Consider the following 15,071-nt stretch of genomic DNA (forward strand, 5'->3'; position numbering starts at 1 on the left):
TAATTATTTCCTCTCTTGTGATTTTCTTTTATACTGATAACCATAAATAAGTCTGCAAACTTAATGTCATTGAAAGAAAAAGAAGAGAATGGCTAATCATAATGATTTCTTTTGAGAATAAAACTATCCGTTTTTTTTTTTTTTTCCAAGAATCAGAAGAGGCTCTTGGTAGAAGTTACGTTGATAATAGTAAAACTTTTATCGCTTCAAACTAAGGGAAGAAACTTACGTAATGTTCTTCTGCTTGTATACAAGAACTGTGACTTACTTAATGAGATTAAAGTTTAATTTTTGGAGATGTGACTTCCATCAACAGCCATGTCTCATAAGAATATAAGAAAATATAAGGCTTCATTACGATCACCTAGATCTTGTTACTTTCTGTTCACTGGACCTGCATACTAGCTTTAAATTACTGTATAAATTGCGAATGAATAACGAAATCTAACCGAAGCACTAACCATATACAGTGTTTTTTTTTTTTTTTTTTTAATCATACATTGAATCATTTATTTCTTTTTTTGATGTCTTAACGAGAGTCTAAAGAAACCAATCGTCTACAAGCGTGAGAATATTTTTTTCTTTCATTGATCGTTTCTTTTCTGTTTTGATGTTTTACTGTATAAATGTAATAAGGATTGGAGGAGTACTTTATGAATTTACGAATGAATCAATAGCTAAAGACAAGTACCTAGAAGTCATTGTATCTTCCGTTTCTGCATAAGTCTATCGATAATGTCTAGTGAAAATGAGAAAATTAAATTTCTTTTCATCAGAAAATATGATTTCTACACAAATGGGAAACGGAATTTAAGTAAACAATTTAATTGTAGTGAACTTTCAACGCTAAAGCTCAGAATAGAGAGACCGAAACTGTAACATAAGTTATTATTAATTCATAGATGGCGCTTAGGCGATATTTTACTATTTACTATTTAGTAACTGGACTTCAAACACTCTTGAACTATGGCCACAAAATAGCATGTTAATGATGCATATACTAAGATGGAGGAACATGTAACCGGGACGTGTTTTGTCAACTGAGATTAGACTGAGATATTATTTTTCATGACGCAGGTACTTGTCAATACTCCCTGACGCGCTTTTCAATTACACAGTTGAGTACATAATGTCAGGAAAGTCAGACACGAACTTGAGAAAAACAGAGAAGACTTAGGAACAATTAGGCCAAGAAATCAAAATTTATGATATATATATTATATACTTCTAAGAAGTTATATGAAAAGTTATTTTACATTGAACAGCATCTGCGTGAAAAAAAAAAAAAAAAAAAGAATGTTATCAATATGAATCAATCCTTTAAGTTGAGATATTAGAAAATTATTTACAGATATTATTTCGTAGCTAACAAAGCATGAAATTCAGGGATACCTTCAGTCGTGATCGGAATTTTGTAAACAGGCAAGTTTTGAGATATTATTTTACGTTCGACATAACAAAAACACCACAGTTAGGATTGTAACTTTATAAAGGTGTGTTACAGTTATCGAAAATGAATTCAAACACACACTTCCCTATTTTCACAGAAATAATTCACGATATTTCTCCTTGTAAAGTGATCTTGATTTTTTTTCCTGAATCAATGAAGCTTATTATATTTGTTCTTTTGTCATAGACGATTAAGTACCTTGCATCCCGTCCTCGCAGTGTGGATGGAGTATTCCGTCAAGGTTTTAATAATCTCAGTCTTTGTTAAGCATATAACCCTGCACACGTATTCACACGAATATAAAGCATGAAAGCTGACTGAGGATGTCACTTGTAACATGCTAACATAACAGTCAATAACTTAGTTCTCAATGAACAATCATCAATTTGTACAAGTAGAAAGAAGTCATGACGTCAATGTGCCCAGGAGGATTTTCAATTGAATAGACTATTGTTCAATCCAGCCACACAACACTGTCGTCATCTCTTTATTCACGAACTTGAACTCACGGTCAAGTTGATATTATAATAGTAAGTGATTTATGTGGACAGTTTTTCCAGGTGGAAATATAACTGGAGAGATCTAAATTAAAAATACTCTGTCCTCCATTAACTGACGTAAAACTAGCGTCATATTTAATTTGTTATAATCTGAATCTGAATATTCACTTCTTTATACCTCGAGTTTAGGCATGAAACTGCTAAAAAAAAATTGTTAATATTGTCATAGAACGTCACCCGACGTTTGAACATTTTGAAGTGGCTGAATGAGATCGTTTTGTAAAAGGAACATTGATTGGAATAAGATGTCTTCAAGTCTTCGGACTTAAGACAAAGTAACATATGATACTCCGAAAGGAACCTATTTATCATCGAAATCAATGGATCAACGACAACTTTCGGCAATGTCTTGCCTTGGGATGAGTGAATAGTCATAGTGTAACAATCTGGGATCGATATCTCTAGGTGGGAGAAAGTTTTACTATATTTACTCCACTTTCTAGTTATTGAAGGAATCGTTATGATGTTATTAAAGAGAGCCAGTGTAGTTCGGGAAGTCAACAAATGATTATTTATTTAGGGCAGTTTACAGGTATCATTCATCCAATCACTTTTACTCATCTCAATTAGTAAGACCAATTACACTCTCCATTGATATTGATATCAATTATTAAAATGTTTTCAAATTTATGTTTTTCTCCCTTGTATAGGTCAATATAAGCGTGAATCATATTAACCTATACATTGTTCTAGTCAGTTAAAAAAATGGATCATTTTGATATGTCAAACATCTACATGGCGCCACCTATGTTTGTTTGTTTGTTTAATTTTTTCATTTATTAAGCTCCCCCTTCACCTATATTGAGCAGCGTCCTTTTAGACCTGGCACTTCTTAGTTTCCGTCTATGTACTAAATTTCGGCTCGATCAACTAAGTATTTTTGCTACATTGCCACTGTTACATTTGTCATTCTCTGGGAAAATTCTCTCTACAGTGGAATCAATAACTACGAGCAACGCCTTGGGCATTGCTCGTATCAAGGTCAATTCCCTAGGCCAGCTGATATGCCCATTCTTGTTTAAACTTGGGCTTATTATGGCTTATCGGAACTGTCACCAATCAGCTTAGCAACCCCGAAAACTATGGTTTCAACACTAATGTAAGCCATTTGAACACTTCTTTTTCCACACCTTCTTACCCTCATGCCGAGGGGGCTGAACTTGGCCTTAAACGACATCGACAGTGTCATTATTCATCTCAGTGATCATGGAAGCTATGAATTTGACACTAATATCGATTGTTTGAGACTACTTTTACATGTGTCCCCTCCTAACTCCCAGGAGCTGCTAGAGATGTCTTATTCCCAATATTTGTTTCCAGATTGTAAGTCATATGTCTACCAAGTTTGGAAAATTGCTCTAGGTGTTCCACAGTTATACTGGTATATATAAAATGTAGTTTTCTACAACTTTTTAACTACTCTCTTATCCTATATTCAGTAGAAAATTCATTAAATGAGAATTATACTTAGTACTCACCTTCCAAGGATTTTCCTTCTTTCGAGTCTCCTCAAGTATGATCGGGAACAAACCGAAGAACTACCATGTTTTCGGTTCACGGGGAAATATTCATCTAAAGAAAGGTTTTAGCCGTTTTCTTCTTTATTCTTGAAACGCATCAGTTGAGTTTTAACCTAATCTGTCTCCATTCATGATCAGTGGTGTAACTAAGGGGCCCTCAGGGCCTGCAGTGCGGGAAGGCCCGCAAGGTTTGGCGACCAACCGCGAAGCAAATGCCAAGAACTATAAGTTACAAAAATTGAGCTGAATACGGAATATCCATTTCCCTGAACAACATTATTTACTTTAGAAAAGAAAAATGTGGTCTGAGTGAAAATTCATCCATTCTAGCAACATCAGTTTAAAAAATCATCTTAGCACTCGAAGGTTAAGGGAAAATAATGTTTACCTTTTTCGGTGAATATTAATTTTAATTGTAATTTTATTATATTCCAAGGATTTATTAACCATTGTCTTTTACAGGGACATAATATAGTGGGAAGTTAATAGGCATGGGAAGGGGGCCCAAAAATCATCCTGCGGTTGGCCGACATTTTTGCGTTAAGCTACTGTTCATTATAGATAGCAACAGTTCAAGTTTATATATATTAGTTTATATATATTTCTCCAGTGGAATGGGAACACAGTGCTTTTTCAACATTTTATTTAACTATATCAGTTTGATTTGTCAATATACCTGTAGAAGGTTCCCCTGGGAGATTTGAAACACTGTTGGAATGGTAAGTATAATTATTTCTACTAACTATATTAAAGATTATTGTTCCACAAAGTAAAGTACAGACGGCTTTAAAAAAGAAAAATAAACTTTAAAATGAAAGGCTTACTGCGGATAATGTAAAAAACAAGATGTAAATGAGTATGAAGAAGGGGTGAGTATGTAATTAGATGCCTTAAACTGACAATGATTCAACTCTCTGTCCTCAAATTTTGCAACCTTAGTTTCATACACTCATTTTCTGGCGTCATACAATGATGAAATTTTGAATAGAAACATAAGTTGGATAACAATCAGGTGCACACCCAGATTTTTTTGTTGGAAGGGATCCAAACTTTGGAGGATATCCAATATTACAAGCCACTACATCTATGTAGTATTAAACAGGTATTATATTATTCTGCACCCGAAGAGCGATAAGTAATTATAAAATACTTTCATCTATATTTTCAGAAAAAATGATAGAATTAGATTGTTTTTTATATATAAAAAAGAGTACAGATGAGGTATAATATCAAATTTTCATGCTACATCAATAATTTCCCTGTTAAACAAGTATAGTTTTGTTGAGAAAATGTTCAAATGTATGTTGAGACGGGTTCGGCCCAGTGGACCCTCGCCATGGGTGCGGCCCTGATAACAATATGATATTCTATTGGTACCTTTTTTTATATTTATTTATATAGGGTGTCAGCCAGAAATGTCTATGTAAAGCAATGAAATTTCCTTTACAGCAAACAAAACTATATGAAAACCTTTTATGTAAACTGAAGATATTTTCTCGTATTCTAGAGAATAATTCAGAAATGTCTGGTGGTATTATTAACAAATAAATTTATGTTACTAAGCTGAGTATGTTGTACGAGTAGATAATTAGGTCTCTGTGGAAGTCTTTCTGGAAAATTACAAGCAAACAATTGATTCATAATAGTACATACTCAAGAACTATTTCTTATAATAAGAATGTTCTTATTCATACTATTCACTCAGGCTTTTGTTTGAACAATAATAATAATAGTAACGAATTCGTAAAAACAGCCATCGGCATTTTCTTTGGCGATATATATATATATGAATGATGACAGTTTCCTAATTGCGAAACAAATGTTGATGATTGAAGGTTATATGCACTAATCAAAAGCCAAAAATAACTTTCAACAAGTTTTATATTTTGTTTTCACAAGAGTGAGATACAAACAACAATCTTACAACCATTACATTACAAGCTAGTTGTCACATTTCTTTAATCTTCAATAGTGAGTCGTCGATTGATGTTCATAGTTCTCGACGAAACACTTGGTTGACGACAATTGTTTTATACTGGTGCCGGATTATTTCTTCTTTTCTTCCTTCACCTTTTCTTCGTTCCTCAGAACTGTTAGAACACTTAGACTAGTTTCTTGATAACAGAGAGCATAATTCTCTTCACACACAGTATTAAATTTTGAAATACCCTCATATACTATATCGGGTATACAAATTCTAAACTAACAGGAAACTTTCCAAGTAAATTACATTAAAACATAGTTCTATATAATAAAAATTTCATCCTGTATACATATATGTACATACATATATAGATATGTATATATATACAAAATTTTAAAATATACAAATGTATGACAAAGAACCGAGAAAATAATTGTATTTTTACTCAGATAAATCGATTTCTCTACTTAAGATAATTTAGAATATTAGCACAATGTGACATCATGCCACCGAACGTATCTATACTACAATGAAATGATTGTTTATATGAGAAATTAATATTAATAGGCTTTCTTCTAATATTAATTTGTATAGTTTTTAAAATCAAACACAATACTGTATTGGTACGATGATTTGATTATTTAAAAAAAAACATATAAAAGAAGATGGTACTGATTTCCAAATAAGTTTTGTTTTAAGTATGGCAACAGAATGCTGAATTGGAATTATAAAGAATTAAATGTAACATTTAATACCAGGTTTAATAAAGTATTATTATGAACGTATAAATGTTTTTTATTATTTAAGATAAGAATCCTATTTTGATACGAAAGAAGTTTTCTAATTCAGTGAGATTTTTCAGCAATACTGGTAAAAATAAACACATCTTCTAAAATCAAAGTACATTCTACTACTCTAATGTAAGTTTTTATGGCAAATATATTATTTACTTAAGCAAAAGTCTTTTTAATTCTTTATGCTAAAATACTGTATGTTCTTTTTTTATTGATATATTTACCATTCTTTTGTAATTATTTCCCTGATTTTTTCAGAAGAAATTGTCCATATATATCGCATTTAAGAAACCTAATAGGATACATTGTAAAAAGGAGTTACATGTAACCCTCTTCTGCCAGTTTCAACATTTTATCAAATGAAGTCAAAGAAATGATTAAAAATGGCATTAATATTAAAATTTCTGTGTGAAAACTTTTATACTTCGCTAAACTAATTTAATTTTAAAAAATTATCTATAGCTATGAAAATAGCCTCTGTTTACCAATAGAAGATAAAGACGAACAGTCTTAAAATGTGTGCTTTAGTAATCATTTCTCAAAGTAAATTAGAAATAGGCCCCTATTTATAAAATTTGTACTGGCTTTTGTGTGTGAGTATATATACACACACACACACATCGTCCTTACTACATCTTACAACAATATGTGGTCTTTTTATGCTATGAAAACGCATATTTTTGTATTCATTCTGAAACAAATAGAAATGGTTGAATACGTAAGATTTAATATAACCCATTGAAACTGATTTGTTAATTGAATATCATAAACTAAAAAAAAAAAAAAAAAAAAAAAACGTAACCAAGTTTGATTTCAAAATCAATAATAAAATGACACGTTCTATATAAACTTATATGATTATTATATCACGCATAAATACACACACAAAAATTATTTACACATACAACTTTGACAAGTAATGCAATGTTAGATTACTAAGGATATTTTTTTCTAAGATGAACTAAAAATTACAAATGTATAATAAATAAGAAGTAACAGATAAAAAAAATATAATAGGAAAACTGAAATAGATTGCTGTTATCAGATCTCAATACTGTTTCTTATTTTCTGTTTTTATATGAAGAAATCGTTTCACTATTTATTTCTCTTATGACACTGCACCGGCCCAGTTTCTTTCTTTCTCTGTATGTCTCTGGATGAAAAGTAGTCCATTTATTCTGTTAAAACAGATAACAGATTGAAAATGTACAGATGAACGAAGTAATCTTTTTTTACGTAGTTTTTCATAGTTCTGCGCTTTTGGTTAGATAGGTGGCAAGAAATCTCCACATGTTGGGAATCCATGAGGCACTGGTGGCAAATCCGATTGTTCTCCTACGTGAACCACTAAACTCATACCAATAACTATATGGAACAGGAAGTGACAATGAAAGAACCAATATCCTAAAAATAAAGAAAGAAAAAAAAATATTTAAGAATACGTGGATTTCAACAAAAGGAACCATAAACAAAATCATTGGAACTTGATATTTAATATGAAAATGAAACATTTATGTAAAATTACAACTTTCATTTATCTCGCATATTCTCCAAATTTTTGCAGGATATTTCATATTTAATATCCTGTGTACTAAAGATGGAGTATAATGGAAGAAATTGAAGGGTTTAAAACTGAATTATCTTGCAGTAATATGTAAATTAAGTAAGGTATGCGAGACTTGTGATTATTCGAATGCTCTTTTGTGAGTTTTGATATAACTGTATTTAAGTCGAAAAATGTACAAACTTATTACCAGCAGCATTTACATATACTTTGACGTACTATCTCGGACAAATATGACACAAAAGTTTACAAAAGCAAATTTATATTATAAGACAAAAAATTTTAATCACAAAGCTGATATCTCCTTCATTGATATTCGAAAAATATATTGCACCAGATTACTTTCTAGGACATTTTACAACTTATTGGCTATCTTTCCAGTATATTCCAAAACTTTTTAAAATATCTTATCTGCACAGTGCCATAGCCAATAAGGGAAACAAACAAATTTAAAGTACCCTCCCTGCTGAGGTGCAACAAGACGGTGTTTATTAAACTCGGCTTACACAGAAGTAGAAAATTTCATCTCTAATGTTAATGTTGAAACAGTGGTATCTATTAAGTAAGTGAGATCATTCTTATTTCCGAAGTAAATAAAACCTCTAAATGGAGACTCATAAGAAGAGAAATGTCAGCTTTTGTTCTCAGAGTAAGCATAACAAAATGTAAACTCTGAGAGTTTATTTCTAAAACTGTCCAAATATAATAATAATAATAATAATAATAATAATAATAATAATAATAATAATAATAATAATAATAATAATAATAGAATATTTACTTAAAAACCTAGAAAAATGAAATGAAATCTTACAGTTTTACGTCCTACAATTATATCATGTAGGCTAAAGGAGACGGTGATGATGAAATGGTGGAATGAGGAAAGTCGCACACGGCATTTGTTCACGACGTGAAACCTGACAAAGTAACTGCCACTAAACAAAGCTCCCAAGGTTGAACTTTGACCAACGTTGACATTTAGGTGTATTATATTAGTATATGTAATATTTAAGAAATAAAAGTTTTAAAAAATAAGCAATTCATTAAAAACAAGAAAACAGGTAGCAAAATTAACATCAAAATCAATTAACTTCCACACATATATATAGATGAGTATATTCAATATATTTTTAACAGTGTAAAGAGTGTTTATTGTAATCGTAACATCACTGTTAAGTGATTCTTGCTTAATAGTATTTAGGATTGAAGAAACCATAAACTCAAAGTAACTGTGTATATGTGTGTGAATCAAACAGAATATAAAGATTTAAATAAACAAAAAAAAAGTAACTAATATAAATCTTAATAGTTATATCTGTATGCACCTTGAAAATGCAGTGTCTCGTTATCATTAGTCTAAAAATGATTTTAAAAAGAAATCATCCCAAGACAAATGGGTCTTTGTAAAGAAGGGACATCAGCACACTTCACCTAACTCAATTAGACTTCTCCAAAGGAGTTAAAGTCAAATGATAAAAGAATCTAAGTTGTATTTCCCACGGATATGAATCTTTGACAGGTTAAAAGAGAATAAATTAATAGCAAATTAATTAGTAGGTCACTGCACATTAGGGTAGGCCGAAAAATAGAAAATTTCTCTGATCGAATATCTATTTAGCTAAAAGTTGACATTTGACTATAGAAACATTGTAAAATGAGACTGTATCTTTATGTCATGCAACGTCCATGAAATTTTGCAATATTGGTGTTTTTATAAAAGTTCGTAGTCTCCGGATAGACTCTATATATGAATCCAAACCTGCCTGCAAGATTCTGATATGTTTTGTTTGTTTGTTTGTTTGTTCCCTACATAAACTAAAGCAAGTAGTTTGTATTTGTGGTTTGATCTAGATCATAGAAGTAGTTTTTGCAGCCCTTGGTAAGAAACAATTCAATATATTTGTTGCCCAGGAGTCACCAACGTGGAGACAGTTGCAATTTGTCTCCCCGTGTCCATCCAACCGCTATGAGCACGATCTACTACTATTTTCTAATTCTAAATTTACTCTTACATTTGGATCGTGGCATTATTTCTCGACCGTCCAGTTTAGCCTGGATGAAACCATCTCTTACTTCAACTGCGCAAACTGAATCGCAGAGCTTCGGATACAATCTTTACTTATCTTTCATCAGCTTGACCATGACAGGGGATTATAAAGCAGTCAAAGTTCCCACTCTTTGCTGCGTTAACAGTCTTAGTCAGATTTTCTTTGCAGTAAGGCGGGAGAAGTAATAATGTATTTAGCCCAGGATATAAAGGCATAATAACGCGACGCCTCAAAATTTATTCCGGCAACTTTGTCTGATTATGATTTGGGAATTTGCCAGATTTTTTCCCCATAATTTTGATGCGTGCGTTTTTACGAATCCTTTCTTTGGCATTGCAAAGCTACACAGCAGCTAATTTTCTAGATGAAAAAAATAGGTGTCCTGGAAAACTTTGTCAACAATATCCTTGTATTTTTGCGGCAGATACCTTGAATTTTAAATTGAATTAAAAGTATGCTGTACCTCACTGGTATTCCAGTGTGTTATTTCTATGAAAAAATCAATTAAGTGCAATACAAATTTCGCAATTGTTTTAAGAGTGGTTGAAGATTTCTCTCATTCTCATATAAAGACGAATAACTCTAGTTGCTAAAGTGAGAGACCTCGCATGGTTTAATTCTCCAGAAGTTGAGTCAGCCAGATCGTTGAAACAATAAGCAGTATCGATCGCCGAACACATTCTATAAATATTTTTTAATTTGTGCTAAATTGATACAGAACGATTTGAGGTAAGAGTTACTCGACCTTACAAAACTTTTGAATTGGCAGGGCCTCAAAAGTTTTAAGGTACGTCCTAATGGACCAAGAAAAAAGATAGCGATCCACTGGTAGGATATCAATATTCCCGAACAGATGACTTAAAGGCAATTCGTTCTCGTGAAGTTGGAATATTATCCATTGGTTCGGTGTGCCAAAAGCTTTCTCAAGAAGATGGATCGCACCGCCTCTAATACCGTGTTAACATTGGTGCCGTTGCTACCAAGAGCGGTTAGGTGATAGGTGCTAATGGAACTCTGTTTTGAAAATGTCAGTATGATGTCTTAAATGGCTATAGCTGTGCCGTTACCCAGAGTAACGTTTCCAAGATAGCACGAGTCAGGTTCTTCATGACAGACCTGTGCTCTCTAATCATAACTTCATTTTCTGTTCTGTTACCATCTGTTAAGTTTTCTGTTACCATCATTGTTCTGTCCTTTCTATCATAAAGTCCAATAATTTCTCCACGGTGCTCAGTATTTTCACTTCGTACTGCTACTCTTTCCTTTTTCTTTTCACGTTCAATTTTGTTTTTGTCGATTACCTTTTACATGTCTTCTGTAATTACAGCTCCAACGTCTGTTAAAACAACGGAGGTCAACATAGCAGCTTTTCTTCTGTATCAAAAGAAACCTATGCTACTAAGCGAAATTAGCACTTGATCCCTTTGAAAAGCCAAGCTTGCTCACAAACTGAAGTTCATGTTATACATCACTTATATCAGTACCTTCTTCCGAATCACTGTCCTGAGAGGTTGCTGGGCGTTGCAAACGTCTTCGCCGGTACAAAGATTTGGTTTATCTGTATCCGAGCACATTGCATTCCATTGTCTGCTCTTTTCTAACAATCGACTAACTTTGTAATCAACCTGGTCTATTGCCATTTTCATTTCCTATTACTATTCCACCAAAATATATGTCTTAACGGGAACTTTCAGATCTTTCTCCAAATTCTGCATTTGTTACAATTGTTATATTTACACGAAGCGATGTCGAAAATTTTACTTTCTGCTGCAGTTTTGAATGTATTTATTTATTTATTCTATGTAAGAAGTGTTTTTATCAATCTTCCAAATGAAAGGTTTTGGAAGCTTCTGAGCCTTATCGTCATTACTTTTTAACTTTAGTGATGATACAGATCTAACTAATTGTTGAAATAGATGCCTTTTCTGAAATATATTTGATTTTTGAAGAAACTCCTCTTGCAATCTCTACGGAAGCCAGCTGCTTTTTTTCGCTCTCCATTAGGTTTGCGTGTAGCTTCCTGTAATATCTCTCCACATCAACATCTAACAGAAAGGGCCGCCGGAACCCCGAACATACAGGTCTCTATTTCTTCCTTGCTTTGCATCTTAACATTTCGCATCTCTATTTCTATTTGCATTTTTGTATCTTTAGATCAGTATAGTTTCATGTTATGTTTGAATCTACTAACAACTAAATACAGCTTTGTATTTCTGCTTTAAGATTGTTTCATGATTAAGTTATGTCAGAAACGACTTTACAGTTCATGTTTTCTATGTACTGTCAACTCACAAAAGACTACCATTATAAAAGAAAATATTTTTAGGGAAGCATGAATATTAAAGTAAAATCTGTCCTTAATACCTTAGGATGATATTTAACTTACCTGGATTGTCAGCTCTAAATCGTAGTACAACATAGCCATTATTGGGTACAGCAATGGTATCCTTGGCAGGTGGCAAATTGAATTGACGATTCAACAATCCTCGACGATCAAGGTCAATGGCGTGGGCAAGATTAATTTTTTGGACATTGGCATCAGGCGACCTTCCGATACCAATAACTTTGAAAGCATATCCATGCAAATGGAATGGATGGCTCAAGTTCGGTTGTTGTACTGCAGAAAAACACAAGAGACGATTTATTAAATACTTTGTTCCAGCATAAACAGAGGGAGAGAAAAAAATAATAAATTATAATGGAATTTAAAACTATTTGTTTTCTCTTAGCATACATAAGTATATTATTTTTAAGAATGTATTCTGAACTTATGATTGAAAAAGTCATAACGCCGATGATAATTGTATTATCAACTACTAATAGCACTAACATTTCTGTAATGTCGGTAGAAGAACTTCAGTTTCAACTTCATGCCCCGCAAAAATTCCTCTCATGGTACTCTTGAAAAGTTATTCTTTTCCCTTTCCCTGGAGAATATCTTTGAGGGTTTATTTTAAGTTAACCAAAGTAAACACGAATAACTAAGTTATATTCTGCTATAAAGCATTTACATACATTATAACATTGTAAAGGCTTACATAATTAATTACGAGTTAATAAAATTCCAAGTAACTTTCATTAAAATAACTTACAAAGCTAAAGAATAATTTCATATTGAAAATATTATCAAGTCTAAACTGGGAATTTCTATTAGAGACATTTGTATTAAAATACTTTCTTGTATTTGATGTAATATAAAACTTTCTTCATACAAGAAACATGAGAAGATGACAATCAATCGAAGTCCCCACGCGCGTGGCTTCTCTCGCTCCTCTCACTTCCCTCACACCTCGTGAACCGAGGCTCTGCCACCTGGTTCCCAGGCTTTGTTCTCCTGGCAACCAGATGGCGAATCCTGATTTGCGGAAGGTAGTAAGAGGATCAAGCCGCCCGCTCGTGAAGCTTCGTCCACTTTATTTTTCAAAGTTGGTACAAAGTTGGTATTTTTCAAAATTGTACGATTGATAAGTTGCATGGGCAATAGGTAGCAAAAACCAAGCTCTACAAATTCGTCTATTGACTTATATTCTCGTATAAATTATCGTATATATCGTATACGATATGGTAGAATTCAATTATCGTATCTGTTATGGTAGAATTCAACTGGTAGTGCATCTTTCAGATCATATTCATAAATCTATTTTATTTTATTACTTAGTAAATATAACGAAGGAGATATTGGTTTTAGGATATTTACTTTTGATAAATATAAAATCTTTCCTCAGAATAAGAAAAAATATATTATTTTCCACAAAAGCTGATGTTGTCATAGGATGTGTAGTTGGGCAAACGCTTATTTTTACACCTAAGAAAAGAGCTTGAATGATTAAAGTAGTATTCAGGAATATGGTACATTTACTCTTGAATGCAAGATAAAACTAGTTCATCTCTCATGAATTCATAAGCGCTATAACTGCATCCACTAACGTTGGACAGCGCATTTGTACCTAATAGAGAGCTTTCACTCCTTAAGATGGAAAAACGTAATTATATCTCACAGGGGACTTTTATTCCTTAACATGGAAAAATGCATTTATACCTAACAGGGAGCTTCTGTTCTCTAACATGGAAAGGCGTATTTATACCCGACAGAATTCAAGAAAGGAATATATCTGAAACAAATTAATTCTGAAGCTTACATAAGAAGCCAATTACTTACTGGAAAACAACACGCATCATATGTCATTAAAAAGTACTTTCACTGAATGCATCATCGGATACAGAGAGACAGAAGTAAGCAAGAGATTTTTTTTTCATGTGTCTCTGTATTAATGTATAAGAAAATAATAAAATATAGAAAAGTGCACACTATAACCGTTCTCGTTAAATGCTTCATCAGATAGGAACAAAATTTCTTTTTTTCGCGTTTTCACTCTATCTGATGGAGTATTTAACGAGGAAACTAATAGTGTGCACCTTTGCAGTGTCGTGTGATAATATTCGTACATTTTGGTTATAAGTATACGCCAGTATGGTGGGGAGGACTAATGAAAAAGCAGATATAATGAATAAGTAGATGCATATATGATGAAGATTACACAAATGATGAGACACTAATATCAAGTATAGTAATTGATTGATTCATGAACACAAAAATTAAAAGCAAACAGACTTATCTTCTCTTTTCTCACAGCTGATGAAGTTCCGGACGAGGCAGCAATTGTGCCATTCCAGCTTATTTCCAAACTTAGCAACATGTTTAAAACAATCTTTAATAAATAAATAAACTTACCTTCGTCAACAAGCACAACTTCTACAATGGAATTCAATGGAATATCTACTTTATGGGTACATTCACAGCCACCTTCGCAGTTCGCAGGTCGATTGTCACCGTTGCAGAATTGAGTAGGAGAAAGATCATGTAGCTGGCTGATTGGTGGAGACGGTGGAGACACGTAGGAAATTTCATCAATCAAACTCACTACGTGATCACCAGTTGGAGCCACTAGTCATTATAAAATAAAATATAGTTTAGTAAGTGCCCCTTTTATAGTTAAGGCAATTTAGATATACAATACAATATATGACGAATTACTACTTTATGTTAAAAATGCTCAATTAAAACTCATAAAAAAAGAACTTACTATGATTTACTCAATCTTCGTCATCAACCATAAGTTTCCGTTCCGTTTGAAGGTTTTCAAAAAAACAAAAGAGAAAGGGGAAACGAGACATAACATGAACAAAAACCAAAAGAAAACAGAAAATTTG

At 32.5% G+C, this 15,071-nt stretch overlaps 1 protein-coding gene across 1 annotated transcript in view; it reads right to left on the reverse strand.

The window, feature by feature from the left end:
• Nucleotides 1-5,393: 5,393 nt before the first annotated feature.
• Nucleotides 5,394-15,071, reverse strand: part of LOC145694873 (multicopper oxidase 3-like) — a 207,260-nt gene continuing 197,582 nt past the window's right edge. The window contains exons 9-11 of the mRNA XM_081771580.1: nucleotides 14,593-14,805; nucleotides 12,247-12,477; nucleotides 5,394-7,652 (exon numbers count right to left, since the gene is read on the reverse strand). Of these exons, the coding sequence (XP_081627706.1) occupies nucleotides 7,513-7,652; nucleotides 12,247-12,477; nucleotides 14,593-14,805 (584 nt within the window). The 3' untranslated portion in view covers nucleotides 5,394-7,512. The remainder of the gene's footprint in view (nucleotides 7,653-12,246; nucleotides 12,478-14,592; nucleotides 14,806-15,071) is intronic.

Source organism: Thermobia domestica, chromosome 9 (genome assembly GCF_964235325.1).
Source record: "Thermobia domestica chromosome 9, izTheDome1.hap1.1, whole genome shotgun sequence".
Classification (NCBI taxonomy): Eukaryota; Metazoa; Arthropoda; class Insecta; order Zygentoma; family Lepismatidae; genus Thermobia; species Thermobia domestica.